Below are 17,932 nucleotides of genomic sequence, written 5' to 3'. Positions count from 1 at the left end.
AAATTAAAATAATTTATAACAGCTTGAAAAATGTTTTTAAAATCCGAAATGTTGGCCTACTGAAATGGATGTTCAGTAAATGCACTCAATACTTGGTCGGGGCTCCTTCTGCATCAATTACTGCATCAATGCCTCGTGGCATGGAGGCGATCAGCCTGTGGCACTGCTGAGGCGTTATGGAAGCCCAGGTTGCTTTGATAGCTCGTCTGCATTGTTGGGTCTGGTGTCTCTCATCTTCCTCTTGACAATACCCCATAGATTCTCTATGGGGTTAAGGTCAGGTGAGTTTGCTGGTCTATCAAGCACAGTGATACTGTTGTTTTTAAACCAGGTATTGGTACTTTTGGCCGTGTGGACAGGTGCCAAGTCCTGCTGGGGAATGAAATTTCCATCTCCAAAAAGCTTGTCGGCAGAGGGAAGCATGAAGTGCTCTAAAATTTCCTGGTAGACGACTGTGCTGACTTTGGTCTTGATAATACACAATGGACCTACACCAGCAGATGACATGGCTCCCCAAACCATCACTGATTGTGGAAACTTCACACTAGACCTCAAGCAGCTTGGATTGTGTGCCTCTCCACTCTTCCTCCAGACTCTGGACATCTGTCAAGTCAGCAGTCTTCCCAATGATTGTGGAGCCTACTGAAACAGACTAAGGGACCTTTTTAAACTCTTACGAAGCCTTTGCAGATGTTTTTTGTTAATTATTTTAATTTACTGAGATAATGACTTTTGTGTTTTCATTGGCTGTAAGCCATAATCATCAACATTAACAGAAATAAACACTTGAAATAGATCACTCTGTTTGTAATGACTCTATATAATGAGTTTCACTTTTTGTATTGAAGAACTGAAATAAATTTACTTTTAGATGATATTCTAATTTAGTGAGATGCACTTGTATCTGAATTGAAAGGTTTCCGGAATCATGGGCCGCATAAATCAAAGATGGGCTTCGTAATTATAAATATCCATGTTTTACTCTGAAAGGCAACAAGGTTTCAGAAAAAACGTACAGGGAGCTGGGAACAAATTGATTAAGTGGACAGGTCACAGTGACCGGCTCTCCTCCGAGTTCTCTCCTTCCCAGCTCTTCTTAACATCCAGGTTTTTCCTATGTGTTAATCCTATTTATTTTTATTTTTTTTAAGGTAAACAAGCTTGGTCAAGTTGCTGCCAGTAAGTATAGAATCAGTTTGTAAAAAATTACAGTTGTTTAACCTGATGATATTCTTGTGTGGAAATGTTTTGTTTTCTCACTGACCTCAGTTATTTCCATTGTGCACATCTCCAGGCTTTCACTTGCATGATGTGTACATTTGTTTATTTTCTTTGCTGTATTACTGTATGCGGACAGATCATTCTCTATAAATGGAGATCATATGGAAATTTTCCAAATTGAAGACCCCAAATTGGTCCTAAGTCATTTAGCCACTGTGTAATAATCATATTGAAGCCATTTCTGTATACTGTAATGAGAAGTTGCTCTGCTCCTTTATCATTGCAAGCATTTATCCACCTTGTCAGTATAATTGTAATGTGATATATCCACTTTCAGGCAACGCACTTCCAGAAAATATTAGTTGTCTTGCTGCAGACCGCATGCTGGTGTTTGCATCTCATGGAAATCTCCTTAAAGCATTTGCTAGGAACAAAGAGGTTTGTAAAATCTGTTGCTTCATTACTTTAGTTGCCTCTTGACTGAATTCTTCCCTTTTAGGCCAACTTCGTGTATCAATGTTTCACAGTCTGTGTACAGACAGCAATGTACAACCTGACTGTGGGTCTCCTGACTCAAACAGCCTCATAGGCATATATATATATATGAGGCTGTTGGGTTTAGGTTAGGACTTCCAAAGCCAGTCCTTACTTGGACCATGAAACACGCATATATGTACCCAGGCATGGGAGGCTGTTTATATTACCTTATCTGTATTCTTAGTGTCTATTTGCTTTGGAGCCCTCCTTTAGGTCTCGTGTCTATGGCCATATTATACTGTACAGCATACTGTTTGTATGGAGTTGTAACAAGGCATCTATAAAAAAACCTTTTTGACAGTGAGTGTGATCAATGAGTGGAACAGGCGGCCACGAGAGGTGGCGAGTTGTCCTTCAATGGAAATCTTCAAACAGAGGCTGGACAGATATCTGTCTGAGATGAAAAAAACACAAAATTTGAGCTTGGTTTTAGTTGGTATACATGCAGCACATAAATGCATGTTTCACAATGGCCATGAATCAGAAAAACCTACAAGAAGCAAAATGAACAAAAACCCTGCTGTAAATAAATAAAAAGCAAGTGCATTTAAATAAAATAGGGTTCTTAGTAACACTGTTTTTGATCAAAAATAGTATATACCCCATCCCACCATCGACAAGGTGAACCCGCTCGGGACGGTCCTATACTATCTAATATTAAAAACCTTACCGTGTGTCAAAGTTGACCTCAATGTGTGAATAAGGGCAGACAAAGGACCAAACTGTGAACACCAGCCTAGGGAAGCTTTAAATGTATTATCCTGCTCTAGGAAGGGAGGCCACACCCAGGTTTGCATAGAATCCAAAAAATACTAAGAAAAAAGACAAAGTTTGAGCTTGGTCGCTGGTGGGATGGCTTATATACTATTTTTGATCAAAAACAGTGTTACTAAGAACCCTATTTTATTTAAATGCACTTGCTTTTTACTTATTTACAGCAGGGTTTTTGTTCATTTTGCTTCATGAAGCTTTTTCTGATTCATGGCCATTGTGAAACATACATTTATGTGCTGCATGTATACTAACTTAAACCAAGCTCAAATTTTGTGTTTTTTCTTTGTATATTTTGCATTCTGTGCAAACCTGGGTGTGGCCTCCCTTCCTAGAGCAGGATAATACATTTAAACCTTCCCTAGGCTGGTGTTCACAGTTTGGGACTCAGTCCTTTGTCTGCCCTTATTCACACATTGAGGTCAACTTTGAAACATGGTAAGGTTTTTAATATTAGACAGTGTAGGACCGTCCCGAACGGGTTCATCTTGTCGATGGTGGGATGGCTTATATACTATTTTTGATCAAAAACAGTGTTACTAAGAACCCTATTTTATTTAATGCACTTGCTTTTTATTTATTTACAGCAGGGTTTATGTTCATTTTGCTTCTTGCAGGTTTATCTGTCTGAAATGGTTTAGTGAATCCAGTATTGAGCGGGGGGTAGGACACGATGACCCTGGGGGTCCCGTCCATCTCTAACATACTATGATTCTACAGAAGACTACACAGCCATTGTATTCAGAATCCAGATGAAAAATGGTGCCTCTGATGCAGCATCAATGGTGTCCTCTAAATACATTGCTTTTAAAGGAGAATTTTTCTGTAATATTCAACAGCCTCTGATCACTTAACAGAATACACACTACTGTACACTATTCATCTGTATTGTTGAATTATTTGCGGGTCATAAACTACATTGATACAAAGAACATATTGAATTATTTCAGAAAGCTATGTACTGGAGATATTCTAAAAAACAAAAATCACTATAAATATGTCAGCCAGATATATTTGTAATATGATTTATTCTCCAGAAACCCATGTGGAAGCGTTTTTTTTTACTTTTTGGAATTTCAAGTAAATAAAACATTTGTCTGGTCACTTTGTATTATACTATACGGCTCGGTGCCTTTCTTTCCATATACTTTGGTGTTTTTTTGTTTCTTTTTTCAGGTTGTCCACACATACAAAGGTCATGATGCAGAAATTCATCTTGTGCTGCCTTTTGGTGATCATGTAATTTCTGTGGATACCAACAATACTGTCATTATTTGGGATGTCCAATCACAAGGTAACAAAAATGGAATATTTAGGGTGCGAAGTGTGTTGGAGTAAAATGCATTAAGTTTATTAAGTATCGCACCATGGGTTGTCCTAAAGACAAGAGACACGTTGTGACCAAAAGTTTTTAGACTTACATAAATTTTGGCTTTCACAGTTTTTGTGTTTTCAGAGCTTTTAGTCATATGTCTCTATGGTTACTGTCTTTCAATTATCAGCAATACATACGTTTTTAAACCTTTATTGACAAAAACATCAAGTTTATGTAAAGACTCCATATTTAAAGTGCTGACCCTAAGGGTATGTGCCCACAATCAGGAAATGCTGCCGTTTGACTGTGCGTGCTTATGCAGTATCAAACCCGCAGCGGACAGATGTTACAGCATAGTGGATGGGATTTCTAGAAATCACATGTCCACTCTACTTGCATCTGAGGCTGCGGATCACCCGCGGACACTGACATGCGGCGCATCTTGCAGGCAGCAGCATGTTAATTTCTCTTGCGGAGTCACTAGTCTCAACAGAAATTTGACCAATAGAATATATTGAATGCGGTAAATCAGGTTCAGTGAACACATGCGGATTTACCTGTGTTCAATAGAACGCAACGTTTTGGACTCAGCAAAAATATGCTGCATCCAAAGCGCTGCTACGTCCGGATCGTGGGCACATACCCTTATTTTTCAAGACTTCTGCAATTCGTCCTGGCAGTTGGATAACAGCTCCTGGGCCAAATCTTGACTGGTGGCAACACATTATTGTCTAAATTAGTGCTTGGAGTTTATCACAATTTCTGTGCTTTTGTTTGTCCACCCACTTTTTGAAGATTGACCACGGTTTCTCCATGGGATTGATATCTGGGGAGATTCCTGACCATGCACCCAAAATTTCCTCAGACAAATTAACTTTACCTCAGTCCTCTGCAGTCCAATCCTTGTACGTCTTACATAATGCAGTCTGCCCTTGATGTTTTTTTCTTTGCGTGAAGTTGCTCCCTTGCTGACTTTCATGACACCAGCCCAGCCTCCAAAAGCCTTTGTCTCACTGTGCATGCAGATGCACTGACCTTCCTGCTGCCATGCTTGAGCAAGCTTTGTACTGGTGATGAATTAATCCCATGGCTGCATCCATTTTAAGAAATGGTCTTGGCACTTGCTGAACTTTTGGGCCGCCCTGAAGTCTTCTTCACAGCAACTGAACCTCTCTATTTGTAGTCATTCATGTTCGGATACATGGTTGATTTAGGAGCAATCTGACAAGCAATCTTTTATCGCTTTATGGAAATGAGTTCTTTCAGGCTATGGGGCGTTCGCTGGCCAGAAGATGACACTGCTTTCTCGCTTCATTATCCCATCTTTCTCCCACATCGTCACTGTGCCCCTGTGACGTCCCACGCTTGCGCATTCTGACTGCAGTTGATACTGTTCACCGTTCCGCCTTCTATGGGCATTGGCTTCACTTTTGTTCTGCGCAGCCTCCAGAGAGTCACGGTAACTTCCTCTCCCAGTGTTCTTCGGCGCCAAGAAAAATGCACTCCTGACTTCCTTCCTCCCTCCTGCATAGTAAGCATGTCTTGTCAAAAGATGATATTTCCACAACTCATCATTCATTAGACATACAGGTATGACTCTTTTCAGCAGTCTATAACTTATATGCCCATCTTAGTAGGTCAGATCGCTCCAATGTGGTGACAGATTCCCTTTAAATGTTTTGGATTTTACATTTAAAAGTTTCATTTTTAAATGGGTTGCTGTGGGCTGCCATTATTATTTGCTAGTGTTTATAAGTGTCGGGGCACGATACTCACCACAAATATGGCAGTCACATGGCATAGGAGACTGCAGTCGGCATCTTATCTCAGCACCGTTTTAATTAGTCGAGAGCTGTGCACTGGTTTAAAATTTTTCTCTTGTCACCTGTAATTGTTGTGATCTGAGCAGAGCTGTCATGTCATTGTGACGCTCAGATTACTGTTGTTACCGGTGAGCATTCCCTAGGTATAAGCACCAGCGATGCGGCATTGACGTCATCCAGTGACGTGTACTTACTGCTGGTGAAGTCACTGCCACAGTCCTGGTGCTTTGATTTGACAAACACATTATTGTGATCTGAGCAGAGAAGTCATGTCATTGTGATACTTTGTTCACAGTAATAACCGGTGAACGCTCATCAGATCCAAGCAAACAGGGCTGCGGCAGTGACTTCATCCAGCAGTGAGTACATGTCACTGGATAAAATCACTACAGTAGTGCTAGTGCCCAGACCTGATGAATGCTCACCTCTCATTACTGTGATCTGAGTGCCGCAGCTTAGATCATAGTAATTTATATATTAGAAAAACCCCACACTCAAGATTTTAGTGAAAAATTATATAGAGTTTTTAATGAAGTAGGTACAATAGAATAGACAAACGTTTCGGTCCCTCGGGACCTTCATCAGTGTACAAGGCAAGGGTCATGATGGTGGATAAAATCCACTACGGTTGCTGATCTGAAAACTGTCAATGTATACTTTGTAGTATAAATCAGAAATGGTACGTTCGTGGCAATGGCTGTGGTGTGCTGACCTGTATGCAGTCCAGTGTGAACGCGGTGTCCACCGCTTGTTGACTGCACCACCATTGAACAAGCGGTGCCGAGTGATGTCAGAGGTCAGCGCCCGATCCAAGATGGTGGCGTCCTGTAAAGCGCTCCTGGGCCGGTTTCTTTTTTTTGGAGCCTCGGCCTGGGAAGGCAGGGAGGGCCCTTGAACCGGAGGCACATGGACAGCCGCTCGAGCGATCGTAGTGGCAGCCGCAGGAGCAAGGTATCGAACACCTCTGAACCATCCAGAAAGGAATCATCGCATGTTCCGCCACAGCCTCCGAATCCAGAGCCTAAGAAGAGTAGCGCCAAGCAAAAGCACAGGATTTGTGCCCTATGCCAAATTTCCCTTCCCACAGATTGGCAAAAACAGCTTTGCTCAAGCTGCATTAATAAAACCATAGCAGAAAGTTCTCTGGATTTCGCATCCAATCTAAAATCCATAGTCCACGCAGAGGTTCAAGGGTCCCTGAAGGGGTTACTTAGAGGGAAGAAAAAAATCCCATAAGGATGTCTCCTCCAACTCTGATTCCTCCCAGTCTGTGGATCTATGGCTGAGTGATTCATCATCCTCTTCCTCATCGGATAATGGTAGACCCTGCTTCCCGATTGAGGGTACGGACAAACTGGTCAGGGCAGTCAGATCAACCATGTGTCTGGGGGAGGAGAACGCAACCAGATCCCGGGAAGACCTTATGTTTGCGGGCCTTGGAGAAAAAAAGACTCTCCTTTCCGGTAAACCCTAAAATTCAGGGACTTATTGACCGAGAAAGGAGGAAACCAGAAAGATCAGGGGCCTTGCCCTCCTTCTCTAAGAGAAGGTACCCCTTTGAGGAGAAGGACTCTGAGCCTTGGGATAAAATCCCCAAAGTTGACGGGGTAGTGGCCAGATCATCCAAAAAAATCATCCCTACCCTTGGAGGATTCAGGCATCCTAAAAGATGCCTTTGATAAAAAGGCTGACTCCTTTCTATGTCACACTTGGGAGGCTGCAGCAGGAGGCCTGAAGCCTGCGGTAGCAGGCACCTATGTTGCAAGGTCTCTCTTGGTGTGGCTCCAACAATTGGAAGACCAGCTTAGGGATAAAAAGATCCCTAGGGATAGAATCCTTTCTAATCTGCCCCTAATGCAGGCAGCGTCTGCCTTACTAGCAGACTCTTCTGCGGACTCAGTTAGACTTTCGGCTAGATCAGCAAATTTATCTAATGCTGCCAGACTGGCCTTGTGGCTCAAGGGTTGTCCGGGTGACCTACAATCCAAACATAAGTTATGTTCCCTCCCTTGTGACGGCAGACTCCTGTTTGGCCAGAAGCTGGATGACCTTTTAGAAAAAGCGGGCGACAGGAGCAAAGGTTTCCCAGGATTTTCGGGGGAATCAAAAAGATTGTTTTCGGAGAAGGAAATTTAATTGGGGTCGCCCTCCAGTAGACAGGAGAAGATGGGAGTCCAAATCAAAGAAGGAGTTGGGCTATATGTTTGCAGGATCCTCCTCCATTACTAAAAAGTATTCCCAATGACACTAGACCGGAGGTAGGGAGAAGACTTTCCCACTTTATTCCAGCTTGGGAAGCCATTACATCAAACCCCTGGATTCTGAAGATTGTGAGTGGTGGCCTGAAGATGCGGTTCAACCAGATTCCTCGCCGGACCTTTATGATTACCCCCAAGAGGAAGGGCCAGGAAGAACAGATAGCTCTGGAGTCAGAAATATTGGAGCTAGTAGAGAAACGGGTCCTTCTCGAAGTTCCGATATCACAAAGGGGAAGGGATTCTATTCCCCTCTGTTCATGATATAAAAAACAAATGGGTCCTTAAGGACCATCATCAACCTCAAGAGTGTAAACCTGTTGATAGAGAACCAGACTTTCAAGATGGAGTCAGTGAGCTCGGCAGTGAAGCTCTTGCACTACAATTGCTTTATGGCAGTAATAGACTTGAAGGACGCATATTATCATGTCCCAATTCATCCAGACTACCAGAAATATCTGAGAGTAGCCCTGTTCATTCAGGAAGAACTGAGGCATTTTCAGTTTACTGCCCTACCTTTTGCCTCTCCACAGCCCCGAGAGTATTCATGAAATTAATAGCAGAAGTAACAGCCTTTCTACGAATCAAAAACGTAGTGATCGTTTAATACAATAATGTTACACGAAAGAATAGAAGCCACAAGAACTGACAGCCTGATAACATACTTCGACACCTTGACCCCCTGGATAGATTTTCACACGGACACACAGCTAGCTGCAGCCCTGCGTATTTCCCCTTGATATGGAGTTTGTATATAAAGATGGGCATGATTGGATCATATTAGCTTGGTAGGCCTAATTAAAGGACATCATATTACGTGTCATTTGGGTCACTTTGAGTTTGCCTATCCATTTGTAACAAATTAAAGGTGGACAATGAGATTTAGGAAAAATGATTGACATGGTAACCTCTGGATATCCATTCCCTCCCCTTCCCATGTTGAGTCTGGAGTCTTATTTGTATTTGTTTGATGTGTTACTGTAAAAATGTAAAAAGCGAAGGGACAAATGGACATGAATAGTATTATACTCCCCCTGTGTGGGGTAATTGTCACCGAATTTATTGTTCCTTTTCAAATAAAACAATATGAAACTAAAAACGTAGTGATCGTTCCCTACTTAGACGACTTTTTGGTAATAGGGAAATCAGAAGTCCACTGCTCCAGTCAACTTCTAGAAGTCACGGCGGTGTTGCAACAGCTAGGATGGTTGATAAGTACCCAAAAATCAACATTAACCCCCTCAAGGACTCAAATTTTCCTGGATCTAATCCTGGATTCTCGTCTCCAAGCCTGCTTCCTCCCAAAAGATAAGGTCCACAAAGTAATCAGTTTAGTCTCGAAAGCCATACGGTCTCCAGTGATGTCCCTGAGAGAAGCAATGTCCCTCCTGGGCTCTGACTGCCTGTCTCCCAGCAGTCAGATGGGCTCAAGGGCATATGAGACTTCTTCAGTGGGAGGTCCTGTCAGCGCAGAGATCCTTCAATGGGCGTTTAGAAAGGAAGTTTTCGCTCTCATAGAAGCTGTAGATTCCCTTTCATGGTGGACAAACAGGGAAAATCTGACCTCAGGCATACAGTGGTCCAGACCAGTAGACCGGGTGATTACAACCGATGTGAGCGGCTCCGGATGGGGGGGGTCATCTAGCAGAGCTCTCAGTGCAGGGTCACTGGGCATACCACGAGATGGGGGCATCCTCAAACTTAAAAGAACTTTGGGCAGTGGAGAAATCCCTGATAGGCTTCCTTCCTCGCATTCAGGGTCACCCTGTCCAGGTCTGGTCCGACAACTGGACAACAGTAGCCTATGTAAATCACCAGGGGGGAACAAGGTCACGCTCCCTGATGACTGTGGCAGACAGAATCCTACATCTGGCAGAGCAACATCTCCCATCCCTCAGTGCCCTACACATAAGAGGGGTGGAAAACACAAGGGCAGATTTTCTCAGCTGCCACACCATAAGACAGGGGGAGTGGAGCCTCAACCCGTTGGTCTTCTGACAGAATGTCCAGTTATGGGGGCAACCAGACATAGATCTGTTCGCCACGAGAGCAAACAGGAAGGTAGACAGATTCTGTTCCTTGAACCCAGCTGAAAATCCCCATGCTGTAGTTGCCCTCCAGATCCCTTGGAAGTTCAGGAAGGCCTATGCCTTTCCCCCGTTAGTATTGGCAGTGGTGAGGAAGATTCTCATAGCCCCTTTTTGGCCCAAGAGACCCTGGTTCTCTAATGTCGGTTTCAGATCCCTGGGTTCTACCAGAGAGGCCGGATCTTCTCACTCAGGTATTCCACGCCCAAGCCAGAGGATTCCATCTTGCGGCGTGGAATCTCTACTAAGCAACAAGGGTTTTTCACCAGGTTTAGTCTCTACCCTACTGGGTAGTAGGAAACCAATAACAACTAAAATTTATAGCCGAGTCTGGGGGAAGTTCCTGGATTTTATAGATGCCCCGTTATCAGACAAGCCTCCAATCAAGGGAATCCTGGAGTTTCTGCAAAAGGTGCGTGACCTGGGTCTAGCCACGGGGACTCTTAAAGTTCAGGTGTCTGTCTTGGGGGCACTGTATAATTGTAACTTGGCTGGGAACAAGTGGGTCTCTAGATTTATTAAGTCCTGCGCCAGAGCCAGACCGGTTCGGTCCCTTAAAGTTCCTTTCTGGGACCTGAATCTGGTCTTGAACGCACTTACCAGTGACCCGTTCGAGCCCCTACAGGACGTCTCTCCAAAGATCCTCACCCTTAAAACCATCCTTTTAGTGGCCTTAACATCAGCTCGTAGGGTGGGTGACCTGCAGGCCCTTTCATTCGATCCTCCGTACATGCAAATTCATGATGATAGGGTCACCTTGCGTCCAGATCCAGCATATCTTCCCAAAGTGGTGTCTAGATTCCACAGTAACCAGGAGATTGTATTACCCTCGTTTTGCAGCAATCCGAAAAACCCTGGGGAAGTTAATCTCCTAACAACTAGGTTATGAAATTAACATTCTAGTGAATGGAGGAAGGACCATTCCTTGTTCCTGGCCTTTCAGGGGAGTAGGAAAGGTCACGGGGTGTCCAAGGGTACCATTTCTAGGTGGCTTAGGGAGGCCATTTGTCTAGCCTATACATCCACAGGAGTTTCGGCCCTGGATAATGTCAAGGCTCATTCCACCAGAGCCGTAGCAGCTTCCTGGGCGGAGAGGGCAGACGTCTCAATCGATTAGATATGTAGAGCTGCTACTTGGTCTACACCATCCACCTTCTATAAGCACTATCGGTTGGATCTGTCCTCCTCTGACCTCACCTTTGGGAGAAGGGTACTTCAGGCGGTGGTCCGTCCGTAGGGTGCTCATAATTTTCCAAAATTCTCTCAAGTTGTGCTGTCATGGGTGAGGGGAAAACACCAATGTTACTTACCGGTAGCCTGTTTTTCCTGAACCCATGACAGCACCCCTGGTCCCCGTCCCCCCCCCCCCCCACCCCCTTTTTTCTGGTTCGGGAGGTCCTCTCAATGCTCTGTAATCAAATGAAGCGAGGGAGAGGTACCGCCCTTTTATTTCAGACTGTTTCCTGTCCTTGAGGGGGCGGATCCCTCTCTCAAGGTGTGCTGTCATGGGTTCAGGAAAAACAACCGGCTACCGGTAAGTAACCTTGTTTTTTTTTGTTTGTTTTTTGACAAATTTCCATAAAAAATTTTCACCACTTAAATAAAAAAAAAAACTATACATGTTTGGTATCTGCATACTTGTCCTGACTAGGGAAATCAGATTGCCCAGTATTACCATACAGTGAACATGTAAAAAAAAACAAAACAAAAAAAAACATTGTAAAATTGCACTTTTTATGCAATTTCAAAGCACTTAGAATTTTTTTTTCCGTCTTCCAGTACACTATGTGGTATGGTGTCATTCAAAAGTACAACCCGTCCCGCAAAGAAACAGAAATGGCTATATTGACGGAAAAATAAAGTTCTGACTTTTAAAAGGGGAGGAAAAATCCTGCTTACTTGTTTAATTAAAATATTTCTCCCCTCCCCTGCACGTCAGTGACCTGTGATGTGCAGTTCCCATGGCCGGATCCCGCTCCTGCGCACATCACCTGTTATTCCCTGCCGTCTGTGTACAAGTGTAGAGCAGAGAAGTCACTCTGACTTCCTGGCGGCTGCACACTAGATCCCTGCTCTACATTTATACACGGACGGCAGGGAAATAACAGGTGAAGTGCGCGGGATCCGGCCATGGGAATTGCACATCACAGGGGAGGGAAGAAATATTTTAATTAAACAAGTAAGCGGGACTTCTTCCCGTCCCCTGGACGGGAACACAGTGTAACCCACAAGTAATAAAAAGCAATTTCACAGCCACAAGACCGCTAATATGGGACATACAGGTAAGTATAGATTCACATTTCTATCACCTGTATGCCCATATTGGCAGTCTGATAGGTCCCAGGGGGTGACAGATTCCGTTTAACTAGTTAAATGACGCTGTCAATCTTTGACAGCGGCATTTAACAGCACCGCGCCGGAAGCGCTTCACATGATCGCGGGTCACCGATGGGCTGGCATGACAGCCCGGGGTCTGCAGGAGACCCCTGTGGCTGTCATGTCCAGATTTGCTATGAGTGCTGACCACATTTTAAAAATGTTTTTAAAAATATAAAAAATATAAAAGTTTAAATCACCCCCCTTTCATCCTATTTAAAATAAAACAATAAAAAAAAACAAATACCCATATTTGGCTTTGCTGCGTTCAGAATCGCCTGATCTATCAATATAAAAAAATAATTAATCCAATCTGTAAACGACGTAACAAGAAAAAAATTCTAAACGCCAGAATTACGTTTTTTGGTCGCAGCAATAACGGGCGATCAAAACATCGGATCTACCCCAAATTAGTATCAATAAAAACGTCAGCTCGGCACGCAAAAAATAAGCCCTCACCTGCCCTCAAATCACGAAAATTGGAGATCCTACAGGTCTCGGAAAATGGCACCATTTTTTTTTTTTTTTTTTTTTTTAGTAAACCTTTGATTTTTTTTTTTTCACCACTTAAATAAAAATGAACCTATACATGTTTGGTGTCTACGAACTCATAGTGACCTGGAGAATAATAATGGGAGGTCAGTTTTAGCTTTCAGTGAACGTGGTAAAAAAAAAAAAAAACTGGAATTGCACTTTTTTTTTGCAATTTCACCGCACTTGGGAAAAAAATTCTGTTTTGCAGTACACGATATGGTAAAACCAGTGATGGCGTTCAAAAGTACAACTCGTCCCGCAAAACACAAGCCCTCACATGGCCATATTAACCGAAAAATAAAGAAGTTATGACTCTTGAGAACAAGGGGAGCAAAAAGCGAAAACGGAAAATGCTCCGGTCATTAGGGGGTTAATTTTTTTTTTTCTTTTTTTTTTTTTTCCTTACATCAATAATACTTTACATTTTTTTTCAATTGTTGAGAAACATTTTTCATTGGTGACATATTCCCCAGAACTTAATTTTCATGGCAAGGAATGATTTTGCAATTTATCTGATAACTCTTCGTAACAATCTAGATAAAAAAGGGGCAAACATTATGGAAACCAAAATTTGTGTCAGTCTAAAAAATTTTAGCCACGATTGTATATTCTTTTCTATGAGCAGGTGTAGCACTGTCTTTATTTAGTGATGGTAAACCTGTCAGACCCTTGGTGAACTCGTGCTTCTATAGAGAACCTCTTTCTTTTCTTCTCACTTTTGAAAAGTGATGATGGACTCGAAAACCCATAATATACGGGTTTATAATGTGTATTTAATGCCACAGAACTGTCTGGCTCAATTCACAAATTTAGTTGCCCCCAATTCTGTTTTGTATTGTGAACAGTCATTCTTTACCATAATTACACAAAATGGACTGTGATTCTTTACTAGAGCACTTGCTTTGTTTTATAATCCAAATGCTATGTTCTTCTTCAGAATTATAATATCAGCCAATTAAAGAGCAAAATATTTAATATTTTAAACAGATATTTAAATATTTTATTTTTCCACAGAGGAATATTTACAGCTGAATTTTGAGAAAAACAGTTTTGCTATTTCTGCAATAATGCATCCAAGCACATACTTGAACAAAATCCTCCTAGGAAGTCAGCAAGGCTCTCTTCAGTTGTGGAATGTGAAATCCAAGTAAGTAAGAAATTTCTGCAATTAAAGGGTAATCCAGGGCATTTTTCCTATTTACTTACGTGCCTGTTCTGCACGCCACCAATGTTTGCCGGCTCACAGCGGTTACAGACTGCTCCTGCCGGCGATTCTGCGGCTTCCGCCGCGTCATGTCGACAGAGTAGCTGTTTCTCTTCTGCTCTGCTCTTTAATGGGGCGTGACTGCCGATGTCATGCTAATTGACAGCTTGCTCCCCCCTGCTAAACTATGGGAAGCCGGATGTCAATCAGCATGACGCCAGCAGTCTCGCCTTGTCGACAGAGCAGCCTGGAAGATGAAGAGCTGCTCTGTTGATGTGGAGCAGTAGAATCGCCACCAGGAGCGGTCAGTGGCCACTCTGAGCCCGTGCCAGGTAGTTGGCAACTACCTGCCTGTTCTTAGGCCCATAGTAAAAAATAAATAAATAAATATTATAGTCCCAGAAACCCCTTTTAAATCAGCGCCCCATTGTTTTATCTTCGTCATGCATTAGATGCAAAGTATTTCACAAATGTAAAGGTTGGTTCAACGATCCATTATCGCATATATTGCTTAAAATATTAGCTCTAGGCATTTTTATATAATAAACAACAAACAAAATCTGAGGACAGTTCATAAAGTTTTTGCCTTATCCATAAAGTTAAAGAATCATAATGGTATGGCTGAAGTATGCCACTACTGCAGAGGTTATTATTCTAAGGCAGTGTCACAGTAGTTGACTAGTATGTGTGTGTTTAGTATCAGACTCTATAAAAACTATTTGCGTCTATCAGGATAGACACAAAAAAAAAGTATAAATCTTTCCACTAAACACGTTTTCCTGACTAAATCTGCAGTGTGCCTATAACATATTGAACATTTATAATAATGACAAATCCATTGTAACATGCCTCAGATCAAATAAACTGCATACTCCCCTCCAAGACCGGCATCTCTCTGTTGCCATGTGGCAACATAACGGGACTGTGAAGGCTGCAGCCCATCAGCGGCCGCTGCAGCACTCACATAACAGCAGTGTCGCATGACAGCCTGTGGGCAGACACAATGCTAACATTGCTGGAACGTTGCCTGTCCGGGAGGCAAGTATATGACTCTTGTTTCTTATTTTTAATTTTTTCTTGGCTAATGTATCTCACAGAGGCTTTTTTTGTCTAAATATGGTACAAGTGGCTTTTCAGTAACATAATGAACCGTGACTATCTGTGATACCACTGTGAAGATATTATACTTTATACATTTTCTTTCTTAGCAAACTTTTGTTCACCTTTCCTGGTTGGCAAACAGGAGTGACTGTTCTTCAACAGGTAAGTACATTTCCAGATTTTGTAGCTGTTAATCTGTTGCGTAGTACTGCGGAACGAGATATTGAGAAAGCAGGCTGCATTTATATATTAATGATTTTAATGTTTGGTAATGAATAGTTTATATTCACATGTAGTAACGACATCAACATCAGCAACCTCTAATTTGTAGCACAATTACATACGTTCTCATCCAGAATACCATTTCCGCTTTATTTATAGGGTAGGAGAGGAGTCTAAAACCTTCTATAAATCAGACATTAGTGGGTGATCCAACTCAGGCAAGTGAAGGCATTCACTGGGCCAGAGCAGAGATGTCCCAAGTCCTAGTACATTAAAATTACATTGTTTTTATTTATTTTACTAGTCTGCTTTAGTGAAATGCAATGCAACAGCTGTGCGATGGACCAGATTGCAGGGCGTTAACATGATGATGCATGTTAACAGAGGATGTGCATGTACAACAGTTTTTCTGTGAAAGGACATGGGGCAGTACACAGTGTGTAATTGGATTAGGGCAATGAAGCGGATCACAGCACAGCTTACTTTGCTGCATGCTGCAAAACTTGAGTGCCCTTGTCTTCTGTTCAAAACCTGTCAGTAGATAAATGCTGGCAGCTTGAAAAACTAACAAGTTCCCCCACAACAATGAAATGCATTGTTTTAGAGTCAATGGTAAAATAAAATAATGTTTTTTTTTTTTTGTTTTTGTTTTTTATTGTATACAAAACTCAATTGCTTGCACACAATTTTCTAATACAAATTGATCATTAAGATTGTCCCTTAGATCCCGACGGTGGGTTAGCCATCACAAGGGAGCTTTAGCAGCAACCAGCACATGTACAGTGAAGTAAAGCATGCTGACTTCATCTTTATCTGTACACTGCACGTGAGCTGAAGGCCGCCGGACACATCCAGTGTTATTATTTGAAAGAGAGAATAAGACATAGTGTACAATACCAGCCAAAAGTTTGGATACACCTTTTCATGCAGTAGTTTTCCTTGTTATTATTGGAATGTGCACATTGTAGATTCAGCCTGAAGGCAGCAAAACCACAAATCAATGTATACAGAACAAGGAGTAAAGAAACACTTATGCAACAAACCAGAATTCCTCAAAGTATCTTACTTTTACTCTGACATCTACACCTCTTTTGCATTCAGTAAAGAAGCTTCATCAGGTACTCACCTGGAATAGCTTCCATCAGTCTTTAAGGAGTTCCCAGACATGCTGAGCAGTTATTGGCTGCTTAGCCTTCACTGTGGTCCAACTCATCCCAAACTTTCTCAGTAGGGTTGAGGTCAAGGGATTATGGAGGCCATGTAATCTGACAGAGTAATCGGACACAGAACTCCAACCCTCTCATTCTTGGTCACACAGCCTTTATAGCCTGGATGTCACCAGCTGTGTGTGTATATAAATATATATACACTGCTCAAAAAAATAAAGGGAACACTCAAATACCACATCCTAGATCTGAATGAATGAAATATTCTCATTGACTACTTTGTTCTGTACAAAGTTGAATGTGCTGACAACAAAATCACACACAAATCATCAATGGAAATCAAATTTATTCACCATTGGAGGCCTGGATTTGGAGTCACCCCCAAAATTAAAGTGGAAAAACACACTACAGGCTGATCCAACTTTAATGTAATGTCCTTAAAACAAGTCAAAATGAGGCTCAATATTGTGTGTGGCCTCCACGTGCCTGTATGACCTCCCTACAATGCCTGGGCATGTTCCTGATGAGGTTGCGGATGGTCTCCTGTGGAATCTCCTCCCAGACCTGGACTAAAGCATCCGCCAACTCCTGGACAGTCTGTGGTGCAACATGACGTTGGTGGATGGAGCGAGACCGGATGTCCCAGATGTGCTCAATCGGATTCAGGTCTGGGGAACGGGCGGGCCAGTCCATAGCTTCAATGCCTTCATCTTGCAGGAACTGCTGACACGCTCCAGCCACATGAGGTCTGGCATTGTCCTGCATTAGGAGGAACCCAGGGCCAACCGCACCAGCATATGGTCTCACAAGGGGTCTGAGGATCTCATCTCTGTACCTAATGGCAGTCAGGCTACCTCTAGCGAGCACGTGGAGGGCTGTGCAGCCCTGCAAAGAAATGCCACCCCACACCATTACTGACCCACTGCCAAACCGGTCATGCTGAAGGATGTTGCAGGCAGCAGATCGCTCTCCATGACGTCTCTAGACACTGTCACGTCTGTCACATGTGCTCAGTGTGAACCTGCTTTCATCTGTGAAGAGCACTGGGCGCCAGTGGCGACTTTGCCAATCCTGGTGTTCTGTAGCAAATGCCAAGCGTCCTGCACGGTGTTGGGCTGTGAGCACAACCCCCATCTGTGAACGTCGGGCCCTCATACCACCCTCATGGAGTCGGTTTCTAACCGTTTGTGCAGACACATGCACATTTGTGGCCTGCTGGGGGTCATTTTGCAGGGCTCTGGCAGTGCTCCTCCTGTTCCTCCTTGCACAAAGGTCGGAGGTAGCGGTCCTGCTGCTGGGTTGTTGCCCTCCTACGGCCCC

At 42.9% G+C, this 17,932-nt stretch overlaps 1 protein-coding gene across 1 annotated transcript in view; it reads left to right on the top strand.

The window, feature by feature from the left end:
- Positions 1-17,932, top strand: part of WDR36 (WD repeat domain 36) — a 43,857-nt gene that overhangs the window by 1,339 nt on the left and 24,586 nt on the right. Inside the window, exons 2-6 of the mRNA XM_073677431.1 lie at positions 1,152-1,179; positions 1,559-1,659; positions 3,706-3,823; positions 13,934-14,066; positions 15,332-15,386. Of these exons, the coding sequence (XP_073533532.1) occupies positions 1,152-1,179; positions 1,559-1,659; positions 3,706-3,823; positions 13,934-14,066; positions 15,332-15,386 (435 nt within the window). The remainder of the gene's footprint in view (positions 1-1,151; positions 1,180-1,558; positions 1,660-3,705; positions 3,824-13,933; positions 14,067-15,331; positions 15,387-17,932) is intronic.

The sequence above is a fragment of the Phyllobates terribilis genome, unplaced genomic scaffold (genome assembly GCF_046119375.1).
Source record: "Phyllobates terribilis strain yellow unplaced genomic scaffold, ASM4611937v1 Scaffold_1__5_contigs__length_1240528914, whole genome shotgun sequence".
Taxonomy (NCBI): domain Eukaryota; kingdom Metazoa; phylum Chordata; class Amphibia; order Anura; family Dendrobatidae; genus Phyllobates; species Phyllobates terribilis.
The sequence above is the reverse complement of the archived record's forward strand: the minus strand, read 5'-3'. Positions and strand labels throughout refer to the sequence as shown.